This window comes from Dasypus novemcinctus, chromosome 17 (assembly GCF_030445035.2).
Source record: "Dasypus novemcinctus isolate mDasNov1 chromosome 17, mDasNov1.1.hap2, whole genome shotgun sequence".
In the NCBI taxonomy this organism is placed as follows: Eukaryota; Metazoa; Chordata; class Mammalia; order Cingulata; family Dasypodidae; genus Dasypus; species Dasypus novemcinctus.
Window position 1 is genome coordinate 19,707,135 of NC_080689.1, and position 20,552 is coordinate 19,727,686.

The following is a 20,552-nucleotide window of genomic DNA, read 5'->3' on the forward strand; positions in this document are numbered from 1 at the left end:
CCTAACTGGTCTCTCCCTATATCTGTTCTTGCCTCATTTTAATACATTTTCCACATTGTTATCAGTGAGATATTTTTGAAATGCAAACTTTATCACTTTACCTCTCTCCTTAAATGTTTTCCCATTACTCTTACGTCTAAAGTTTCTAATAAAGCATATAAAATCATGTATAAGCTTACTCTCCCTTGCTGCCTAATCTTTTGTCAGTACCTGCTTTAGTCTCTCTTCTCTGGCTTAGTAGTTCTCAAAAGTACTCCACTGACCCCTGAGGATTCCTGAAACTCTTCAGAGGGTCCATGGGATCAAAACTACTTTCATGGTAATAGATGTTCTTTGCCTTTTTCACTCCTTTGACATTTGTATAGATGGTACAAAGGCATGATGTTCTTCACCATGTACTTGAAATTTTAAAAAATGGCAGTTTCATTTATGAAAGTCCTTGATTAATCAGCAATAATTCAATTTTGAACCTGTGAGTACACATCTTTCAGATAGTTTATGTGGTGAAATGGGAAGTATTCTTAAAGTGCTTTTGCTGCATATTGAAATGTGTTAGTTGTCTTGAGAGAAAGCACTTGTGTGAGTTACAGGCTGAACAAGTTGCTTATTTCATGAAAATCATTTTCATTTGAAAGAATGACAGTTAAACTATGTTTATTCAGACTTGGTTATTTGGTAGGCACTTTCTCAAAAGAAAAAGAAAAAAAGAATAAGAACCAACCACCTCCATGAAAATAATTGGTAGTATTTGTTGCCCATGTTAAAAGTAGACCTTTTAAGCAATATTTAGACTTTTACAAAACTTTATCCTTTGCATTGAACTTGACAGCTTCCTAATTAAACACTTTTCTGATGGAATATAGTGATATTAGTGGTTCTGGTTTTCTAATATTGTATTATGAAGTGTGTCAACATTTAGAAGATCTACATACAGCAGTAAACCATTATATACTAAATGACCAATGCATTTATGTTTCAAAATCATGCATGAGTAAAAGGTTCATTTAAAGTACAAGATATACCAAATAGTCCTATGGTAATAGATTTTGAGAAGCTCATTAATAAAATTTCAATTTGCAACTAAACCTTTAAGAAACTGCCACCTGTTTAATATTTGATTACCCAAAACCATTAAAATATTCATTCCTTTTCCAGTTACATATTTCTGTTGGGTTGACCTCTTTTTGTACACTTTCTCCCCAAAAAACATATTGCAATACATTGAATGCAGAGGCAAAAAGGTCATCTTTCAGCGCCTTATGACATTTGTTGTCAGGATTTTACCCTAATATTTAATAAAAATCTATCTGATGGTGGTGGTTGGGGACTGGGTGTAAGGCAGATTTTTAAAAGATAAGCAGAAATGGTAAAATTGCCACTCTTCTCATTAAATTATTTTTATTTTAGAAAGTTATTTTTCATAAAACGTCATTTATTTTAGTATATAGAAGGTTTATTAATAAGTGAATTAATTATTTAAAATATTCTGGGAAACGGACTTTGGCCCAGTGGTTAGGGCGTCCGTCTACCATATGGGAGGTCTGCGGTTCAAACCCCCGGCCTCCTTGACCGGTGTGGAGCTGGCCCATGCGCAGTGCTGATGCGCGCAAGGAGTGCCGTGCCACGCAAGGGTGTCCCCCGCGTGGGAGAGTCCCACGCGCAAGGAGTGCGCCCGTGAGGAAAGCCACCCAGCGTGAAAAGAAAGAGCAGCCTGCCCAGGAATGGCGCCGCCCACACTTCCCTTGCCGCTGACGACAACAGAAGCGGACAAAGAAACAAGACGCAGCAAATAGACACTAAGAACAGACAACCGGGGGGGGGGGGGGGGGATTAAATAAAATAAATAAATCTTTTAAAATAAATAAATAAAATAAAATATTCTCATTACACTTGTGATATTGTAAATTATCCATCTATCCATTCAGCATAAACAGAAGCTCCTTTAGGGTTAATTATTTTAAAGATACATAAAGAGGACTTCCTTTATTCTTCTCATCACTATCAGGGAGTCATTTTTTAATCCTTTGACTTATTTTTGATTCCCCCTTGACTTACTAGTCTCTTGACTTGTTTAATGCCTACTACATTCTTTTATTTTTTTCTCTTTATTTTTTTAATGTTACATTAAAAAAAAAATGAGGTCCCCATATACCCCCCACCCCCCTCACCCCACTCCTCCGCAATGCCTACTACATTCTAACACAGAAGATAAATTTTAGGAGAACTGGGGCCTTTCCTTTCACTGTCGTATCTACCGTGTCTTGTATTGAGTAAAGTAAGTGCTCAGTGAATATTTTTTGAACACATATGAAACTCTATGCTCTGCACGAATGGGACACTGGAGAACAGTTATGACAGTTTAGTATTGCTTTTAAAATCTAAATCAATGGTTAAAGTTTCACAGTTTAGCAAACTATTACCCGTGATTCTTATGACTGCCCATTAAGTTGCTATTATGCAACTTCGTTTTTGTAGTAAGGAAACTAGTGTCTTGTGGGTTTTTGTTTTTGTTTTTTGTTTAATTTTCCTAATACCTTGTTCATTTCTGAGGCACAGTGTAACAGTTATGTATTCATACCTGTGCTCTAATTAAAATTGGAGTAGAAGCTGTAATTCTCAGTATGACTGTTGCCTTTTTTAAGATTATATTTGTAAAGCTTGCCTTTTTTCTATTTTAGGAAATGGGAAGGTCAGTAGTTGCACAGCTGCTGAGGGTAGTTTCACCTCTCTCACTGGACTTCTAGAAGTTGAACCTCTGCACTTTACTTGTGTGTCAACTAGTGATGGAACCAGAATAGAAAGGGATGATGCAAGTACGTTTACTGGTATATACCTTCTTTTATTATATATACAATCAGTTAAAAGTTTAAAGTGATATATAAATATTTAAATATCATCTTATAATATGTGAGTTTCATTGCTGTAATGTTAATAGAAAACTATGGGAGGGATAACTTGGGGAAAAATCAGAAGTAACAATGTTCTTTTCTAAGTCAATTAATATTTTTTTGTGTATTTTTTCCCTACCCACCAGAGTAATATTTTGCCTTGCATTAATTTTTTTGTTATTTTTAAAAGCAGTTTTATTGAGATATGTTCACATACCATAAAATCTACCCAAAGTGTACAATCAGTGACTTTTATTATAATCACAGTGTTATGGATTTATCACTACCAACAATTTTAGAACAATTTCATTACTCATAAAAGAAAAACTGTGCACTTTTAAAGGCTTCTTAATTTGGACACTATCAAAACAAAAGTTGATAGAAGAGTAAAGTGGATTCCCTGTTTCCATTATCTAGCTCCAACAATCATCACTTGGTAACCAGTTCTGTTTTGTCTGCTATGTAATTTTGGTGTATTGTTATTTCTTGCATTTAAGGATAACAGTATGTGTTTGAGAAGATTTAAATGAGTGAAGAGGGAATAATATTTTTTCAATTACTTAAAACAACTTTGTATATACGAACCACTATTTGAGTGTGTTAAACTTGGTGTTGAGATTTTAAATAAATACCTTCACTTAAAAGTTAAGGCTTTAATTCCTTCAGTGTAAACTCTTATTTCCTTTTGCATTTTAGTTTCTGTGTTTTCTCACATAGGATCATTGTTTATTCATAATTACTTCAATTTTGGCATAAATAATTAAAGTTTTGGTAATCAAAATTGTTGGTATATGGTTTTATATGTATGTTATAGTTACTGATGGGTTTGAATATTGTCTTGAACTGATACTGCTGTTGGTGGGTTTATGTATGAGGATATCTTTTTTCCCTCCCTTTTCAACAGTTTAACACAAACAGGTTTCATGAGAAGTTATGAAAAATTTAATCTTGCAGTTAACACCATGATGGCAAGGTGTTTTAAAAGGACCTACTCTTTCTTTTTTTTTTTTTTTTTTGCAAACACATTTATTGTTTTACGAAAAGTATGTTGTTTATGTTAACATGTAATGGACTTATCAGTATTTTAAATGGATTTATATATAAACATAATTACTTTTTAAAGCAGTTTTATAAAGACATATTCATTATTTAAGTGCTTTTTTATTCAGCAGAGTCTTAGATCTTCTAATTGTGGAAGGAATCACTAAATAAAATTCATTGTTTATACACTGAAAATGCAGGCTGTCAATGAAAACCCTAATATTTCCTTAATCTAGAGATGCTAAAAGGATGAAAATTTGTGTTCATTGTTATAGTCATTTTGTAGAAATATTTACATTACGTTGGAATGGACACATACCAAGACAAAAAAATGGAGCTATCATGAGATTAAGTGTCTAGAATTTTTATTCTATTTTTTTAATTCTTGTGTTTGAATAAATATGCTTTTAATAAGTATAATATTTTTATGAAAAGATAAGTATTCAAATGAAAAAAATGTTTCTTCCCACTTTCCACCTATTTTGCCTATTGCAAAGCAAGCATTCGAACCAGTTCCTTACATTTCCACAGATAGTCTACACATGTAAAAGTAATCCATCATCCCTATTTTCTACCCAGCCCCCAACCATCACTAGCAGATAGATTTTTAGTAAATGTTAGGGTAAAATCCTGACAACAAATGTTGTCATAAGGTGCAAGATGATTATACTCTCTCAACATTCTGTTGTACTTTGCTTTTGAAGATGTTAATTGCAAAATATAATACCTAGGGGAGCAAATGTGGCTCAAGCAGATAGATGAGCACTTGCTTCAAATGGGAGGTTCCGGGTTCGGTTCCTCCAGCCTCCTAAAAAAACAAACCAACAACAATAAAAACAAATGAATGAAAAAACCAATTCAAGGCTCAAGGAGGGAGCTCAAGTAGTTCTGTGGTTGAACACTGGCTTCCCACATACCAGATCCAGGGTTCAACCCCTGGTCCCAGTACCAAAAAAAAAAAAAAAATATATATATATATATATATATATATATATATATATATATATATATATATATATATATATGTAATACAGATTTATAATACCCATATAGAAAAATGGAGGAAAAAATGGTATAGTTCAGCCCTTGCTGAGCATTTTATCACAAAACAAAACATCTGTGTAGCCATTTAAGTCAAGAAATAACATTTCCAGTCCTTAAGAGGCATCCTGATGCTCCATTCCATTTACTCTCTCTAAAGTTAAACATTATCTTAAATTATAGTTTTTTGTTTGTTTCTCTGTATAACCACTTAATCATGTATTCCTGAACATTGTGGTTGAGCAGGACCTGTAAATATAGCATAACATACACACATTTGGTTGGGATGGGGTAAGGGATGGTGTTCTCGTATTCTGCTCAATATTGTGATTGTGAAATTCATGCATATTGTTGCATATAGATAGTAGGTCCTCCTTCGTTGCTGTTTAGGATTCCAGTGTATGAATAAAACAAAACTTTATGCATCCACTATTGATTTATGTACCGTTGATAAACAGATTGTGGGGCTGTTAATATTAGTGGATTTTCTCATGCATGAACATGGAGTTGAGTTGAGTTAGAATATTCGTGTGTTCAATTTTAGTAAGTAATGATAAAGAAATGCATTTCTTAATTTCCAAGAATATGAGGATTTTTATAGTTACTTTCTTACTGATTTCTGTTTAAACTAGACTGGGGTCAAAAGAATATTTTGATGATTAATGCTGCAAAATGTTTGGGATTTTAGAGTCAGTTTTAATAGTATTACATGAATGATGAACAATAATGTTAGCTCAATATTTGTTGATGAAATGTATCTATTCATTTGGTTGAGTTTCCTAATTGTATTCTTTAACTTCTGTCTGTGCTGATGATTTTATCCCTTTTTTTTTCAGTTACTGAGAGCAGTATCTTAAAAATCTTGTTCCTTGTTTGTGGAATTATCTATTTTAGTTTCATCATGTTTTGTTTTATACATCTTGAGGCCAGCATACAAATTTGGAATGGTTTTCTTTCTGAGGAATTTGAACCTTTATTTTTATGAATAATATCTTTATCTCTAAGTCTACTGTGTCTCCTAAAACAAGCTTTGTCTGACATTTATATAGCTATATCAACTTCCTTAAGATAGCTATTTGTGTGGTGTATATATATTTTTTCAACTTTTCAGTACCACCTTATATTTTAGACAAATCTTTTTGTTTAATGTTTTTAATAAATCAATTTTATTGATACATATTATTAAAGCAAATAGGTCATCCGAAGTGCACAATCAGTGGTATTTGATTTTATAAATAGCATGTAATTGCAGTTTTAGAAAAACTCCAGTCTGATATTTTGTTTTCAGTTGGAGCATTTAGTTTATTTATATTTAGTGTAATTACTGATATATTTGCATTTAAATCAACTATGATTTTTAGATGTACTATTAGATTTCCCTTTATTTTGCCTATTAGAAATTTCTTTTCACTTTTCCCTTTTTTTGTTATATTTTGTATTGCATCTAATTTTTCCTGTTCTTTTAGTAATTTTCCCTGAGAGCCCAATATGCACCTTTGACGTGTAGAAATCTAATTGCTGTTTGTACATGTAATGCATGTACCTTGAATGTTGTCATCCCAATTTATGTGATTTTTAAAATATCCTATGGGTATTTTAATCCCCTTAATACATTATTGTAGTTATTTATAGTCAGTATTCATTTGGATTTGCCTCATAGTTCCATTTTGCTCTTTATTCCTTTCTTTGCCTTTGAACTTATATCAAGTATAATATTCATTATATCTGAAAAATACTAGAGTTTCTTTTTTTCTTGTTCATTGAGTCACTAAACTATTGGAAAAATAAAATAAAGATAATTGAACAAACCACGAAGTTTTCTCCAGATTCCAATATTTTTTCACTTTTTTTCTATGCTGAGAACTGTAAAGCAAACCCCAGATAGTGTATCATTTTTACCTCTATATGACTATGTCTTTAAAAATACATATTTCTTCTTTAGTATCTGATTGAGCTGATAAACTGATATCATGTTTATTGTAGTTAACAATGATTTCATGGCATCTCCTTTTCAAAATGTAACTATATGTACCTGAACATCATAAAAAGAACATTTTTCATTTGGTTTGTTTGAATCAAGAGGTGTTATCTTCATTCCTAAGTATATTTTCACCTGTTACAGGATTCTAAATTAGTGGTTATTTCTTCTAGTAATTTCTAGATAATCTTTCTTTGTTTTTATGATTCTGTTTTTCTGCCTAAGTCAACTGTCAGTACTGTTCTTTTTTTGTTTTTGTTTTCAGCATTTCTGTTTCTCTGTAGCATTCTTACGTGCTCTTTTAGTTTTATTTGTATTATCTTGCTTGGGATTAATAGGGCTTGTTGAATCTTAGACTTATATCAGTGTTAGAAATCTTACATCAATGTTAGAAATCTCAGCCATTAACTCTTCAAATATTTCTTTCACCCTATTTCTTCTCTCATTCTGAGTCTCCAATTTCATGTGTTATACTTTGTCACTATAACTCATTTCATTTTCAATATTTTTATCTTTTCTTTACTATGAGTATTTCTTTCTAATCTGTCTTAGTTTACTAATCTCTTTTGCTCTCAGAACATAAGGAAAAAGACCACTCTTTCCTTACTCTACCGCAGTGTTGCCTTTATTATAAACCATAAGCCTGCTGTATGTGTGAGTCTCTTTATGTTCCATTGGTCAGTTTGTCTAACCTTAGGTCAATACCCCATTTTCTTAATTACTGTAGTTTCATAATAAGTCTTGAAATCTGATAGTATAAAATCTACTAGCCTTCCTTTTATTTTCCTTTTTTTTTTAAATTCTGTTTTAGTTAAGGTTTTAAAATTGAGAAAAATTTCACAGGGCTGTGTAACCATCACCACTATCTAATTCAAGAACATTTCTATTTCCCCAAAATAAACCCGTATCTGTTAAACAGCCATTCCCAATTCTTCCTTCCATCCAGTCTTCTAGCAACCACATATCTTTCTGTCTCTATGAAATTGACTCCTCTGGACATTTCATGTAAATGAAATCCTGTAATATTGTTTTCAAGGTTCGTTCTTGTAGAGTATATCAGTACATTATTCCTTTTTATGACCAAATAATAATCCATTTTATGGATATACTGCATTTTGTTTATTCATTTACCAATTTTTCAATATTCAAATTATTTCTACTTTTTGTCTATTACAAGTAAAACTGATATGAATATATTTCTATGTGGTTTTTTGGTGTATGTTTTCAGTTCTCTTGGGGGTATACCTAGGAGTGGAATACAACAAATTTCTCTTTCCTTAAGATCATCTTGGCTGTTCTAGATCATTTTTAATTTCCATTTATTTTTTTTTTAAAGATTTATTTTATTTCTCTCCCCTTCCCCCCCATTGTCTGCTCTCTGTGTCCATTTGCTGTGTGTTCTTCTGCGTCCACTTGCATTATCTGGAGGCACTGAGAAACTACGTTTCTTTGGTTGTGTCATCTTGCTGCATCAGCTCTCTTTGTGTGTGGCGACATTCCTGGGTGGGCTGTGCTTTTTTCAAGTGGAGTGGCTCTCCTTACGGGGCACACTTCTTGCACGTGGGGCACCCCTATGTTGGGACGCCCCTGCATGGCATGACACTCCTTGTGTGTGGCAGTACTGCACGTGGGCCAGCTTACCACATGGGTCAGGAGGCCCTGGGGATTGAACCCTGGACCCTTCATATGGTAGACAGATGCTCTGTCAGTTGAGCCACATCTGCTTCCCTCCATTTAATTTTTAAATCATCTTGTTGAACTCTCTACGAAAAAAAAAGCCTGCTTTTTTGTTAGATTTGAATATAAATCGATTTGGGAAGATTGACATCTTAGTATTTTATGCCTTTCAGTCATTTAACATAGTATTTACTTAATCTATTTAGGTTTTTAATTTTCTTGGTGGTGGTTTGTAATTTTTAAATTTAGAAATTTTGTACATCTTTTGTTAGGCTTTTACTTGGATATTTAATTTCTTAATGCAAGTTATAATTGGTATTCATGTTTTTATCTTCCATCTTGTTAGTATATAAAATCGATTTGTGTATTTTAATCTTTTTTTAACAAATCAACTTTATTGATACATATTAATAAAGTATACAATTCATCCAAAGTGTACAATCAATGGTAGTTGTTATAATGACTTAATTGTGCATTTATGACATTAGTCATTTTTAGAGTATTTTCATTATTTCAATAATAATAAACAAAAAACACTCAAAATTCTTCACTTCTCAGTCTTTCTATGTTTCCCATGCTGTACATAGCTGATATTTCTGGCTATTCCTGCATATGTATTTATTTATTTATTATGCAGTTTTATTGAGATATGTTCATGTACTATGCAATCTGTCTAAAGTGTATAATCAATGGCTTTTAGTATAATAATCTTTTTTCCTTTTTTTGTTTTCTTTATATTGTGTAGTATATTAATCTTCTTATCCAGTGCTGTATTAACTTATTAATTCTAATAGTTTGTAGATTCTTTATACCTACCTATTTATATTTTTATATTTTTTTATATTCAGTCATGTCATCTCTGAATAAATAGTTATATATTTTTTCCCTATCTTTTTATACCTTTTTTTTCTCTATTGCACTGCCTAAGACTTCTTTATGTTGTTGAATAGAAATGGTGCTAAAAGTCATCTTTGTTTTGTTCTTAACTGTAATTCTCTATATCTAGAATTTTTGTGAACCTTCTTATAAAAGTAGAAAAGGATATTGAAAACTCAGATTGCACAAAAGAGTTTTTTGTTTCGTCTGCTAGTAGCAAGTTGATTCATTTTCCTTGGATTGTTCATATCTTTTATGTGTTTGTAGTGTCTTAATTCATTATTCCTTAAATATTATTTGGGCATTAGGTTCTTAAGACAAGCCCAGCAGGTAAAAATTGCATACGGTAAATTATGAAAATAACTGAAATTTCCCAAAAAGGACAAGTAATACTATAAGACTATAATATGTAATAATTTTCCTTCTAGTGTTTGAATTATGAGCTGTTGCTTTGGTGTGGAGCACTAGGTAGATTTCATTTGGGATCAAGCGTATTAAATAAGCTATGATTATTCTTTGGCGAACCTTGTATAGTTAAATTTGTGTAAGTTACATGTGGTATGACTACACCATAACAAATGGTGATTTTCTTTTAAATATGAGGTAATTTTTTATTTTAAGAGGGTATACATCGTTTTTAAAAATTATTTTATTTATTTTATTATTATTTTAAAAATTCTTGTCAATACCCCCCCCCCCCAGATGACTTCCTTGTCTGTCTGCTCATCTGCCTCAGGAGGCAATGAGAAACCACACCCAGAACCTTCCATGTGGGAGGCGGGCATCTAATTGCTTGAGCCACATCTGCTTCCCTATAGTTTTTCCTTTTATTGCTAACTTATTGATTAAAGCTTATTACTTTTTTTAAATGAATATTATTTATTGTTAGAGTCATCAATTCTACTAGTATTTAACGTTTTTATATTATAAGCAGTGAAAAACTTGCTCACATAAATAAGACATGAGAATATAAGTTTTGTTACATCAACATCATTTAATTCTCTGAGTTATTTTCAAGTGATATGCTAAAAATAGTAACCTGTTATTGAAAATTATTTTAGCTGACAATCTGTTTAGATCCTCTTTTATTATTATTTTTTAATTAAAAAAATTTTAAAGATACTTCAGTTATACAAATGTCACATAAAAAATATAGGGGATTCCCATATACCCGGCTCCCCACACCTCCCACATTTTCCCACATTAGCAACATCCTTCATTAATGGGGTACATTTATTGCACTTGATGAACACATTTTGGAGCATTGTCACTAAGGGTGGATTAAAGTTTACATTTTAGTTTACACTCTCTCCCACGCAATTCTGTAGGTTATAGCAAGATTTATAATAGCCTGCATCTGTCATTGCAGTGTCATTCAGGACAATTCCCAAGTCCGAAAAGTGCCTCTGTATTACACCTGGTTTTCCTTCTCCCTACCTCAGAACCTCCAGTGGCCGCTGCTTCCACATCAGTGTTATAATTTCTTTCATTGCTAGGATCACAATAAATCTATAGTATAATACCAGTAGGTCTACTTCAGTCCATAGTTCATTCTGCAATCCTGAGAATTCAGGGATGGTGATGTCCACTCTATCTCTAATTGAAAGGGCGCTGTGATCCCATAGGGCCGATGGATGGTACTCTAATGTTACAGTTGTCGACACTCTTGGTTCCTGGTATGGTAGTTGTTCATCATCACCTCCTTTATAGTTTAATGGAATCCTGATATATAATACATTCCTTGTTAGATGTTAAGCATACAAGCTGTGCAGTCAGATTTCCTGGCTTTGAATCCCTCTCTACTATTTTATGGTGAAATTATTTAATTTCCCTCTGCTTTAATTTGATTATTTATAAGTTTGGATAATAATAGTACCTATTTATGGGCTGTTGCAAAGTTTAAGTAAGTTCTCTGCTTAGCTTAATGTCTTGCATTAGCTTTGGCTTTACTTGGTTCTGATCCCAGCACTACACTTTTAGTTTTACAGGTTAATTTCCTGAACCATTCTTAATCATGTAAAAATGATAATCATAATATCTACCTCTTAGAGTTGCTCTTCTGTTGAAGTCACATAATGTACACTAAATATTTCCTATTATAGAGGTTATTTCCCATTATAATGCCCTAGTAAATGCCTATTATAATGTAAATATTATTGCCATTATAATACTGGGTCCCTGCCTTTTACTTTGTACTAACAAGTTAGAGTAACTTGTGAAAATAAGTTTTTAATCCCAGCTTTTTCCAAACTGTGTTCTACAATATTGATAAATGTTTAATGGAAAAATAGTTATTTTTTAATGTATATTTGAGTAGCATTGAAAAAGAAAGTTAAAGACATTTCTTAACATGTAGGATTTCATAGAACCTTTGATGATGATAATGTTCATGGTTTATGTTAAGCAGTATCTGCCAGATTGATTTGATTGTGCATAGCACATACTTTTCTCCATACTAGTATTTGGTGCATATGCTGAAAAGCATTGCTCTATATATTCTCTGCAGGTCTCAACTCTGTCTAGGCTGTTCTTTAAAATAAATAAATGTCATCTTTTAAAATGATCTTATCATGAAGTTTTCTTTTATTGAGGGGGTAGTGTTGTTGCTATAAACAAACTTCTTAAAGCAAATTTCAGTTTTTCTCTTATGCTTAAATTATATGAGATTATTCTTATTTTGAATTATCATTTTGCTAAAAGTAAATTCTTCTATACTGAGAATATTTTTAAAATCAACACTATACTGATTTTAACTTTTTGATTTAGAAGTTACTCCTGGATACCTCAGGACTTGAATATTATTATTAACATACTTTACCATCAAGAATGCCTAATTGTATACTCCTTAGATTCCTGTCATTAAAAACTTAACTGTAGTTTTAGCGGCAAAATAGTATTACCTTGACTATGTTTTTGTTTGAACCTTTTCTTCATCCTTTTTTTCTTCCCCCTCTTGTCTTGTACCAGTGAGTTCCTTCGGGGTTACTCCAGCAGTAGGTGGACTATCATCTGGGACAGTTGGGGAAGCTTCGACAGCCCTGAGTTCAGCAGCCCAGGTAGCTTTGCAGTCTCTCTCTCATGCAATGGCTTCAGCCGAGCAACAGCTGCAGGTGCTGCAAGAGAAACAGCAGCAGCTTTTGAAGCTTCAGCAACAGGTTGGAGACTATTTGGCTCTTTGTTCATGCTGTCTCTAAACTTCAAAAGCTGAAAAAGTACTGTAAAAATGACCATTAATTTCGTAAAGGAAAGTAGGTTGACCGATCTGAGCTAATCATTTTCAACAAAAATTGAGGTAAAGTCTTTGTGATATATTTAAATTTCTAAAATTATATAAATGCATCTTTGTTCGATACATATTTTGAGAGAATATAATTGATACTTTTTGTGCAATCTTGAATTAAAATGCATTCCTACTCTGTTTAAAAACTCTTTATCAAACATTATAAACAGTTATTTTCACTGTAGTATAGAACCTAAAAAAATGTTTTTTTAAAAAAACAAGTTAAATTAATGTGACTTAAGGTTTAGTAATAATGACTGTTTTATAGATTTCATTATGATTTAAATGCAGCCTGTGGGCAAGCGGATGTGGCTTAAGCGGTTGAGTGCAAGCTTCCCACATTGGAGGTCCCAGGTTCAGTTCCTGGTGCCTTCTAAAAACAGAAAACCAAACAATAAGCAATCAAATGAAAAACCAACTCAGGGAGCTGATGTGGCTCTGTAGTTGAGTGCCGGCTTCCCACATTCAAGGTTCCGGGTTCAATCCCCAGTCCCAGTACTTCCAAAATAAATAAATAAATGCAAGCTGTGGTAAGTCCAGGTGGTAAATTGTATCAAGTTAGTTAACATAAGAATCCACTTCCTGTTAATATTGTGTTTTGAACAAAATGTTTCCTTATTTACATTTAACAGTTTTGCCTCCTTTTCACATTTGCCTTGAGAAAATCACAGATCTCAAATATTCGGGGAATTTTATATTAATTTTTTATTGAAGTGGATGTAGCAAAGAAATGCTCCACTAATGTTGATTCCAGTTTTATTAATTTCATCTTTATTTAACTAGAATCCAGTTAATCATGCCTCTCTTCACAATATATTCCCGTGTAGTATTCCCTACTCCTTAGGTAGACAGGATTAGTCTATATTTATTGCTTTTACTTCTTTTACAGAAAGCGAAGCTGGAAGCCAAGTTACATCAGACAACAGCTGCAGCAGCTGCAGCAGCATCAGCAGCAGCATCAGCATCAGCAATAGGTCCTGTTCACAACTCTGTGCCTTCCAACCCAGTTGCAGCCCCTGGATTCTTCATTCATCCATCTGATGTTATTCCACCCACTCCAAAAACAACACCACTTTTTATGACTCCACCACTCACTCCACCCAATGAAGCAGTTTCTGTTGTGATTAATGCAGAACTTGCACAGCTTTTCCCAGGCTCAGTCATTGATCCCCCAGCAGTGAATCTTGCTGCACATAACAAAAATTCCAACAAGTGCAGAATGGTAAATTATTATGTTTTAAGTAGGTATTATCTTAGATATTTAAAATATTTTGATGTAACTTTAGAAGATAAAGTTTTATTTTATCCCATGATGCCTCAGATTATTTTCTTATATAAAATATTATTGAATACATCAGAATATGAGACTTGTTAATTTGATATTATGGTTAGTAGTTTTTATATAGGGAAAGTATTATCAGTAGAGTTATATTTTTTTCTTTTCTAGAATCCACTTGGTTCTGGTCTAGCCTTTGCAATTTCTCATGCTTCACATTTTCTTCAACCTCCACCTCACCAGTCCATTATTATAGAGCGAATGCATTCAGGTAATCCTTTGACTTTGTTAAAAAGGTTTTTCTGGGCTAGTCTGAAAGTTCTTTTAAGGCTTAACATTATCCAGTTTGATTTTCCTTTGTAAATCAACCACATTTGTTTTTGAGTATGTACATTTTATCAAGAATAAGTACTACATAAGACTCAAAATCTTTGCTGACCGAATTGAAGGGAAAAGTGTTGCTGAGTGGTCTACTAATTCTCTCCAAACAGGAATTCTATGTGTATAGGAATCTTGACTGTTGATCTACGATTGACCTAAATATGTATCTTCATTGTAGCTTCTGTACTAGAAAGTACACTCAAATAAATATTCCTAAGACCACAATTCTAGTACTAGAACTGTTTTCTGATAACAACAGACCAAATTACTGCTCATTTTAATAACAGTATCTAAGATTAATAACCATTCCTGGTCTCCGGATAGTTCAGATTTTACTTAAGATTGAACTGTGCTTGTATGCTAGAGACCTGTGATTGGTGTAGGTGCTTTCAGTTAAACATCTTTATTAATAAATTATAGGAAATTCTTACTTTATAGTCTTATGAACTATTAGTTCTGGTCTTGAGTAGCAGCAGAATTCAACAAAATCTTTAGGTGTGTATGATAGGAGGAATTAACATGTATATAGTATATACCAGCACTTTTCATTATATGAAGAATTAGCCATATTTGCTTTGTTATAATGACCTGTTTCCTCATTGGAAGAGGGAGTAAAAAAAAGCCTTTTGGTGTTTTCTGCCCAACTATTCATTTGATCGGTAACAACATTAGTGTTTATAACATTTAGAGTCAACATTTGTAGCTGTGCAGTCTTATGTGATGTGAACAGTTGTTTATACTGCTGTTTAGAAATGACTGCAGCACATATTTCCCCAAAGAGGAGAATTATATTTTTGGTTTAATATTTAGTAGTTTTCTGTTTAGGGTAGTATTAACAATTGCTTTTATACTAGCTCCACTGAGAATAGTACTAGTCCTAGAAGTTTAATTTAGTTGGGTTCCTTCACTGTAACACATGGTTGGTAAGCTTACCTAGTGCCCCTCTCCCCAACTTTAACCCAATAAAGAAGAAAAAAAATAACGATATTATTTATGATTCTGCCTACTGTGTCAGTACTTGAACTTATCTCTGAAATGTGCATGAGATGAGAGATGCAGATGTGCTTTTCCTTTTTTTCTTTTCAGTTTATTCTTGCTTCTCACTTGTGGGAGCATCTCAACTCTGTTGAGTGTGATTGAAAATTCATACTCATTCATTAATGTGGCCCTTAACAGTAAGCTGTTTACTTTAGCAGTCCTGAGCTGAAGAGACAGTGATTTACCAATCTTAGGTTGAGGGATGGGGGTTTAGTGGAGGGGGGATTGTTTGAATCATTGAGAAAGACTATGTCTGTCTCCATTGGAGGATCTTCCCAAAGAATTATTTAGTGATAGTTTTGAATACAAATGATTTTACCTTTTCATTTTTATATTTTATATTGAGCACAAGTAATATACAACTCTATAAGTACTTAAACAAGACAAAATTAAAATCAAATAATACAATATCATTATTGAATCTAGTGAAATAAAAAAAAAAGTAGTCAAATGGCTGAAAGATGAGAAGATAGGTACATAGAAAATGGGGCTTTGGAAATTTTTGAATGAGAACTGAGAGGCCTTTTTTACCCATTTAATTTTTTACCCATTTGTTAATAGTTCAGTAACTTAATTTCATATTTTAAGATGAGTTCTCCAAACTGTTTTTGCCTGGATCTTTTGGTTTATTACATATGATATGGTTTGTTAACTGACATATCTCTTTTTCTCTCCTAGGAGCAAGGAGATTTGTGACCTTGGATTTTGGCAGACCTATACTGTTGACAGATGTATTGATTCCCACTTGTGGAGACTTGGCCTCCTTGTCAATTGACATTTGGACATTAGGAGAAGAGGTGGACGGAAGGCGATTGGTAGTGGCAACTGATATAAGTACCCATTCACTAATTCTTCATGACTTAATACCATCTCCTGTGTGCAGATTCATGAAGGTGATCAACTTCAAGAAAATAAATGGATTATGTGCTTTCCATAGGTTTTAGACAAGTTATTAAAAATACTCAAATTATTAAAAACTGTAATTATATCTTTAAAAATATTTTGCTCAGATTTTTATTGTGGCAGGTGTAAGTTTATACTTTACAATTTTTCCTTTCAGATCACTGTCATTGGACGTTATGGAAGTACAAATGCAAGAGCCAAAATCCCCTTAGGATTTTACTATGGTCATACTTACATCTTGCCCTGGGAGAGTGAACTGAAGTTAATGCACGATCCTCTAAGGGGAGAGGGAGAATCTGCAAACCAGCCAGAAATTGACCAGCATTTATCAATGATGGGTGCTCTACAGGAGGATATACAGTGTAGGTTAGTAGAAAATCACAAATATTTTTTTTAATCTTATTGAAATCCTATATTATCTTTTGCTTATAGTTCTGTCAAGAAATGGCTATTCATAGGTACATCGAAAAGAACAAATGGAAGTAGGATACTAGCATGTTTCAGTCTCACTTATTGCATGAAAATATGATTAGGGAAGCGGCTGTAACTCAAGCAATTGAGCTCCCGTTTACCATATGGAAGACCTGGTTTGATTCCTGGGGCTTCTGGTAAAAAAAAAGAAAAAGGCATCCCAGATCTGTGCGATGAGGTGCAGGCCCTTGCATGGTGTGGCTAAGCGATGTACCAAAAGAAAAAAAAGATGATGGAAACAGATGGGTGGGGGGAATATTGTGATTAAAGAATTGGCTCCATTTATTTGTACTTAACAATAGATTTATCATTTTAATGGTTGTGTGTTAACATGTTTTAGAGATTTAACCCTTAGTATATATTCTTAAATGTGTGTCAAGGGAACATTGCAGGAATTATTTTATTCATTTAATTTTGCTTATAGGTATAACTTAGCTTGTCATCGACTGGAAACTCTTTTGCAAAGTATTGATCTTCCTCCTCTCAATAGTGCTAACAACGCACAGTACTTTTTGCGGAAGCCAGATAAGGCAGTTGAGGAAGACAGTAGAGTTTTTTCTGCCTATCAGGATTGTATTCAGCTACAGCTTCAACTAAATTTGGCTCATAATGCAGTTCAGAGGCTCAAAGTAGCTCTAGGTGCAAGTCGGAAGATGTTGAATGAAACATGTGATCCAAAAGATTTAATTCAGATGTCTTCCACAGAGCAGTTACGTACTATCATCAGATATTTACTGGACACTTTACTCAGCCTTCTTCATTCTTCCAATGGTTTGTATTTGTCTTAAGTACTTCATAAGGCTGGGAATATATTTCATTTTTTAAAAATTGTTGTTGCATGTTTTTAGATCTGTGTTAATATTTTCTGGGTATTACTAATTTGTATATCTCTTCTAATGTGAATATTTTAAAAATTTTAATTTCAATTCAACCCATTTTCTCCCCATATGATACTTTTCTTAAATGGATTTTTAATTTTTTATTGGGCTTTTTCTATTGATTTGTCATATCATTGTGTTCCTCGTAAAATAGTAAATATTGTTTAGAAGTTCAACAGTGACAAATGTTCAGCTGAAAATGACCTGTCATTTTCTAGGCAGAGCTATTTTTTATCATTAGTCACACAAGTGGACGTGTGATAAAACCAACTCCGTAGATGAGAAATATAATTGAGTTGGGCTAGTTCTCCTTCCCAAGTATTTAATAAAGTTCTACATATGAAGGTTAAATAAATAAATAGCAAAATAAATAAGAGTATAATCATGTACTAATTGCTGGTAAAGAAAAAACCTTGCGGGCATGCTGATTTTAATATTACACCATAGTGAAATAGGAAATTTTTTCCTGTTTTCTTTCTTAAAATAGGGCACTCTGTTCCTGCAGTTTTGCAGAGCACATTTCATGCCCAGGCCTGTGAAGAACTCTTTAAACACTTGTGCATCAGTGGAACGCCTAAGATACGCTTACATACTGGTCTTCTACTTGTTCAGCTCTGTGGTGGTGAAAGATGGTGGGGTCAGTTTCTTTCTAATGTTCTTCAGGAATTGTACAATTCGGAACAGCTTCTCATCTTTCCACAGGATAGGTAGGTCTGAAAATACTGAAACTATTTGGTATTAGTGATTTGTACTTCTCAAAGGAAATGGCCAGATTTTTGAAATATTGTTTATATGGATACTCAGTGGGGAGAAAATGAAGCACACTTTTTCAGGGTTGGGGAGTGTCCCATAAAAGGCATCAGTAATAAATTGAAGAAGAGAATATATGTTGTAGCTAGACTACCTTATTTTGTTGCCTTTTTGAATTTATATAATTTATAGATCTGTGGTAATAAATATTTCCTATCAGGTTGCCTTACATTCTGTGTTAAATATGTTTTTTGAAAGCAAATATAAAGTTCCCTCTTTTATTTTTCTCCAAATGCCTGATTTCTTGTCGATAAAGTTAGAAAAAATAATACCTAGAAAAATTAATTTTAAAATATTACTTGCTTAAGCTAAACTATGATGTATTTTGAAATTCTATCATTGCTCTATTAACTTTCAATGTAAATTCTTTAAATGTGAGCGATTAAATTGATTTATACCGGATTTTTGTATCTTTTTTTTTTTTTTTTTTAGGGTTTTCATGTTACTTTCCTGCATTGGTCAAAGATCACTTAGTAATAGTGGAGTATTAGAAAGCTTACTTAATCTTTTGGATACTTTATTGTCACCTCTTCAGCCAGAGTTACCCATGCATCGGAGGACAGAAGGTAGCAATTAAAATAATGGTCTTTATTTAAAAACATTAGATTCCTACAGAGAATGCTTTTATAAAATGTGTACTTTGAAATATTTATTTCAGTATTTATTGCAGCATGTTTATTAATATTTTTATGATGTAGACATTTTAGGATGGCCACTCTTCATGTGATTGACTTAAAGCAAAATAGCCATATGATTATTACTGTTCTAAATCTATGACTTCGATTATTTTAACTTTGAATTTGGAAGTTGTTGTAATATGCGTTTTTTATACTGTCATAATAACTCAAGTCAAATTCTGTTACATAAGTTTAAATTTTAAGGCATCATTGAGAAAAAAAACTGCTATAAGGCTAAAATGTTTGAAATATGGTTTAGTACCATATGAATTGAAAATTGAATACATTTTGATACCATGGAGCATTTGTCTTTCATTAGATTTAATGTGCTAGTCAATTTGTTATAGTAGGCTTCCAATTTCAAGGCTTATTATAAGTAACTATTAGTGTTAGTAGTTGGTATGTTTTGCATTTATAAAATGTTTTATCTCATAATTATTTTATCAGACTATATCAGGACTCATAGTCACTTGGATTTTTTTCCCCCCTTATCTCTGTGTAGGAGTACTAGATATTCCCATGATTAGTTGGGTCGTTATGCTGGTTTCCAGGTTACTGGATTATGTGGCAACTGTTGAAGATGAAGCAGCAGCTGCAAAGAAACCTTTGAATGGTAAAGACAGGGAGAGGTTTTTGACAGGTATCAGAAGTTTATAATAATATGTTGGTGGGGATATTAGGAGTGACTCCGCAGTTGTTCCAGAACTGACTCTTGGCTCGTGGAACCAGCTGTATGTAATTTATGTAAAATATGAATTAATTTCTCCAGTAATCTGTTTAAGGGTAGAGCTTATTTTTCAGTGACTTGTGGACAAGTACCTTTGTCTGGAGTTGACTTTTAGTTTCTAAATATAATCAGATATCTTTCACAAGGTTTCCCTCCATGCTCATTTAAACACTTTACAATTTTATATATGGAAGTGAAGCAATGAAACAAATCTGTCATAAAAGAAGATAAAAGATATTTTGCTATCTTTTTTAGTGTACTGTAATTCCACTTAACTGTATTAAAGTGTAGTTACACTTTTTTTTTAAGATTATTTATTTCTCTCCCTTTCCCCCATCCCTTGTCTACTCTCTGTGTCCATTCGTTATGTGTTCTTCTTTGTCCACTTGCATTCTTGTCAGCTGCACCAGGAATCTGTGTCTCTTTTTGTTGCATCATCTTAATATGTCAGTTCTCTGTGTGTGCTGTACCACTCTTGGTTAGGCTGTGTTTTTTTCACACAGGGTGGCTCTCTTTGTAGGGCGCACTCCTTGCGTGTGGGTGTCCCCTGAGTGGTATGGCACTCCTTGCATGCATCAGCACTGCACGTGGGCCAGCTCACCACATGGGT

General features: G+C 33.0%; 1 protein-coding gene across 19 annotated transcripts in view; it reads left to right on the forward strand.

Annotated features, from left to right (window-relative positions):
* The window catches only part of BIRC6 (baculoviral IAP repeat containing 6), a 285,301-nt gene that overhangs the window by 119,069 nt on the left and 145,680 nt on the right, over nt 1-20,552 (forward strand). For 5 of the 19 annotated variants that reach the window (XR_011646085.1, XR_009181110.2, XM_058278358.2 and 2 more), the window contains exons 23-32: nt 2,679-2,825; nt 12,469-12,656; nt 13,671-14,003; nt 14,229-14,328; nt 16,155-16,369; nt 16,537-16,745; nt 17,275-17,621; nt 18,216-18,435; nt 18,971-19,104; nt 19,718-19,855. Coding sequence is in view for 17 of the 19 variants with exons in the window: in XM_058278358.2 (XP_058134341.1) it covers nt 2,679-2,825; nt 12,469-12,656; nt 13,671-14,003; nt 14,229-14,328; nt 16,155-16,369; nt 16,537-16,745; nt 17,275-17,621; nt 18,216-18,435; nt 18,971-19,104; nt 19,718-19,855 (2,031 nt within the window). In the remaining 2 variants the exon portion in view is untranslated. The remainder of the gene's footprint in view (nt 1-2,678; nt 2,826-12,468; nt 12,657-13,670; nt 14,004-14,228; nt 14,329-16,154; nt 16,370-16,536; nt 16,746-17,274; nt 17,622-18,215; nt 18,436-18,970; nt 19,105-19,717; nt 19,856-20,552) is intronic. The other 14 variants (XM_058278359.2, XM_058278363.2, XM_058278361.2 and 11 more) reach the window with 7 other exon arrangements.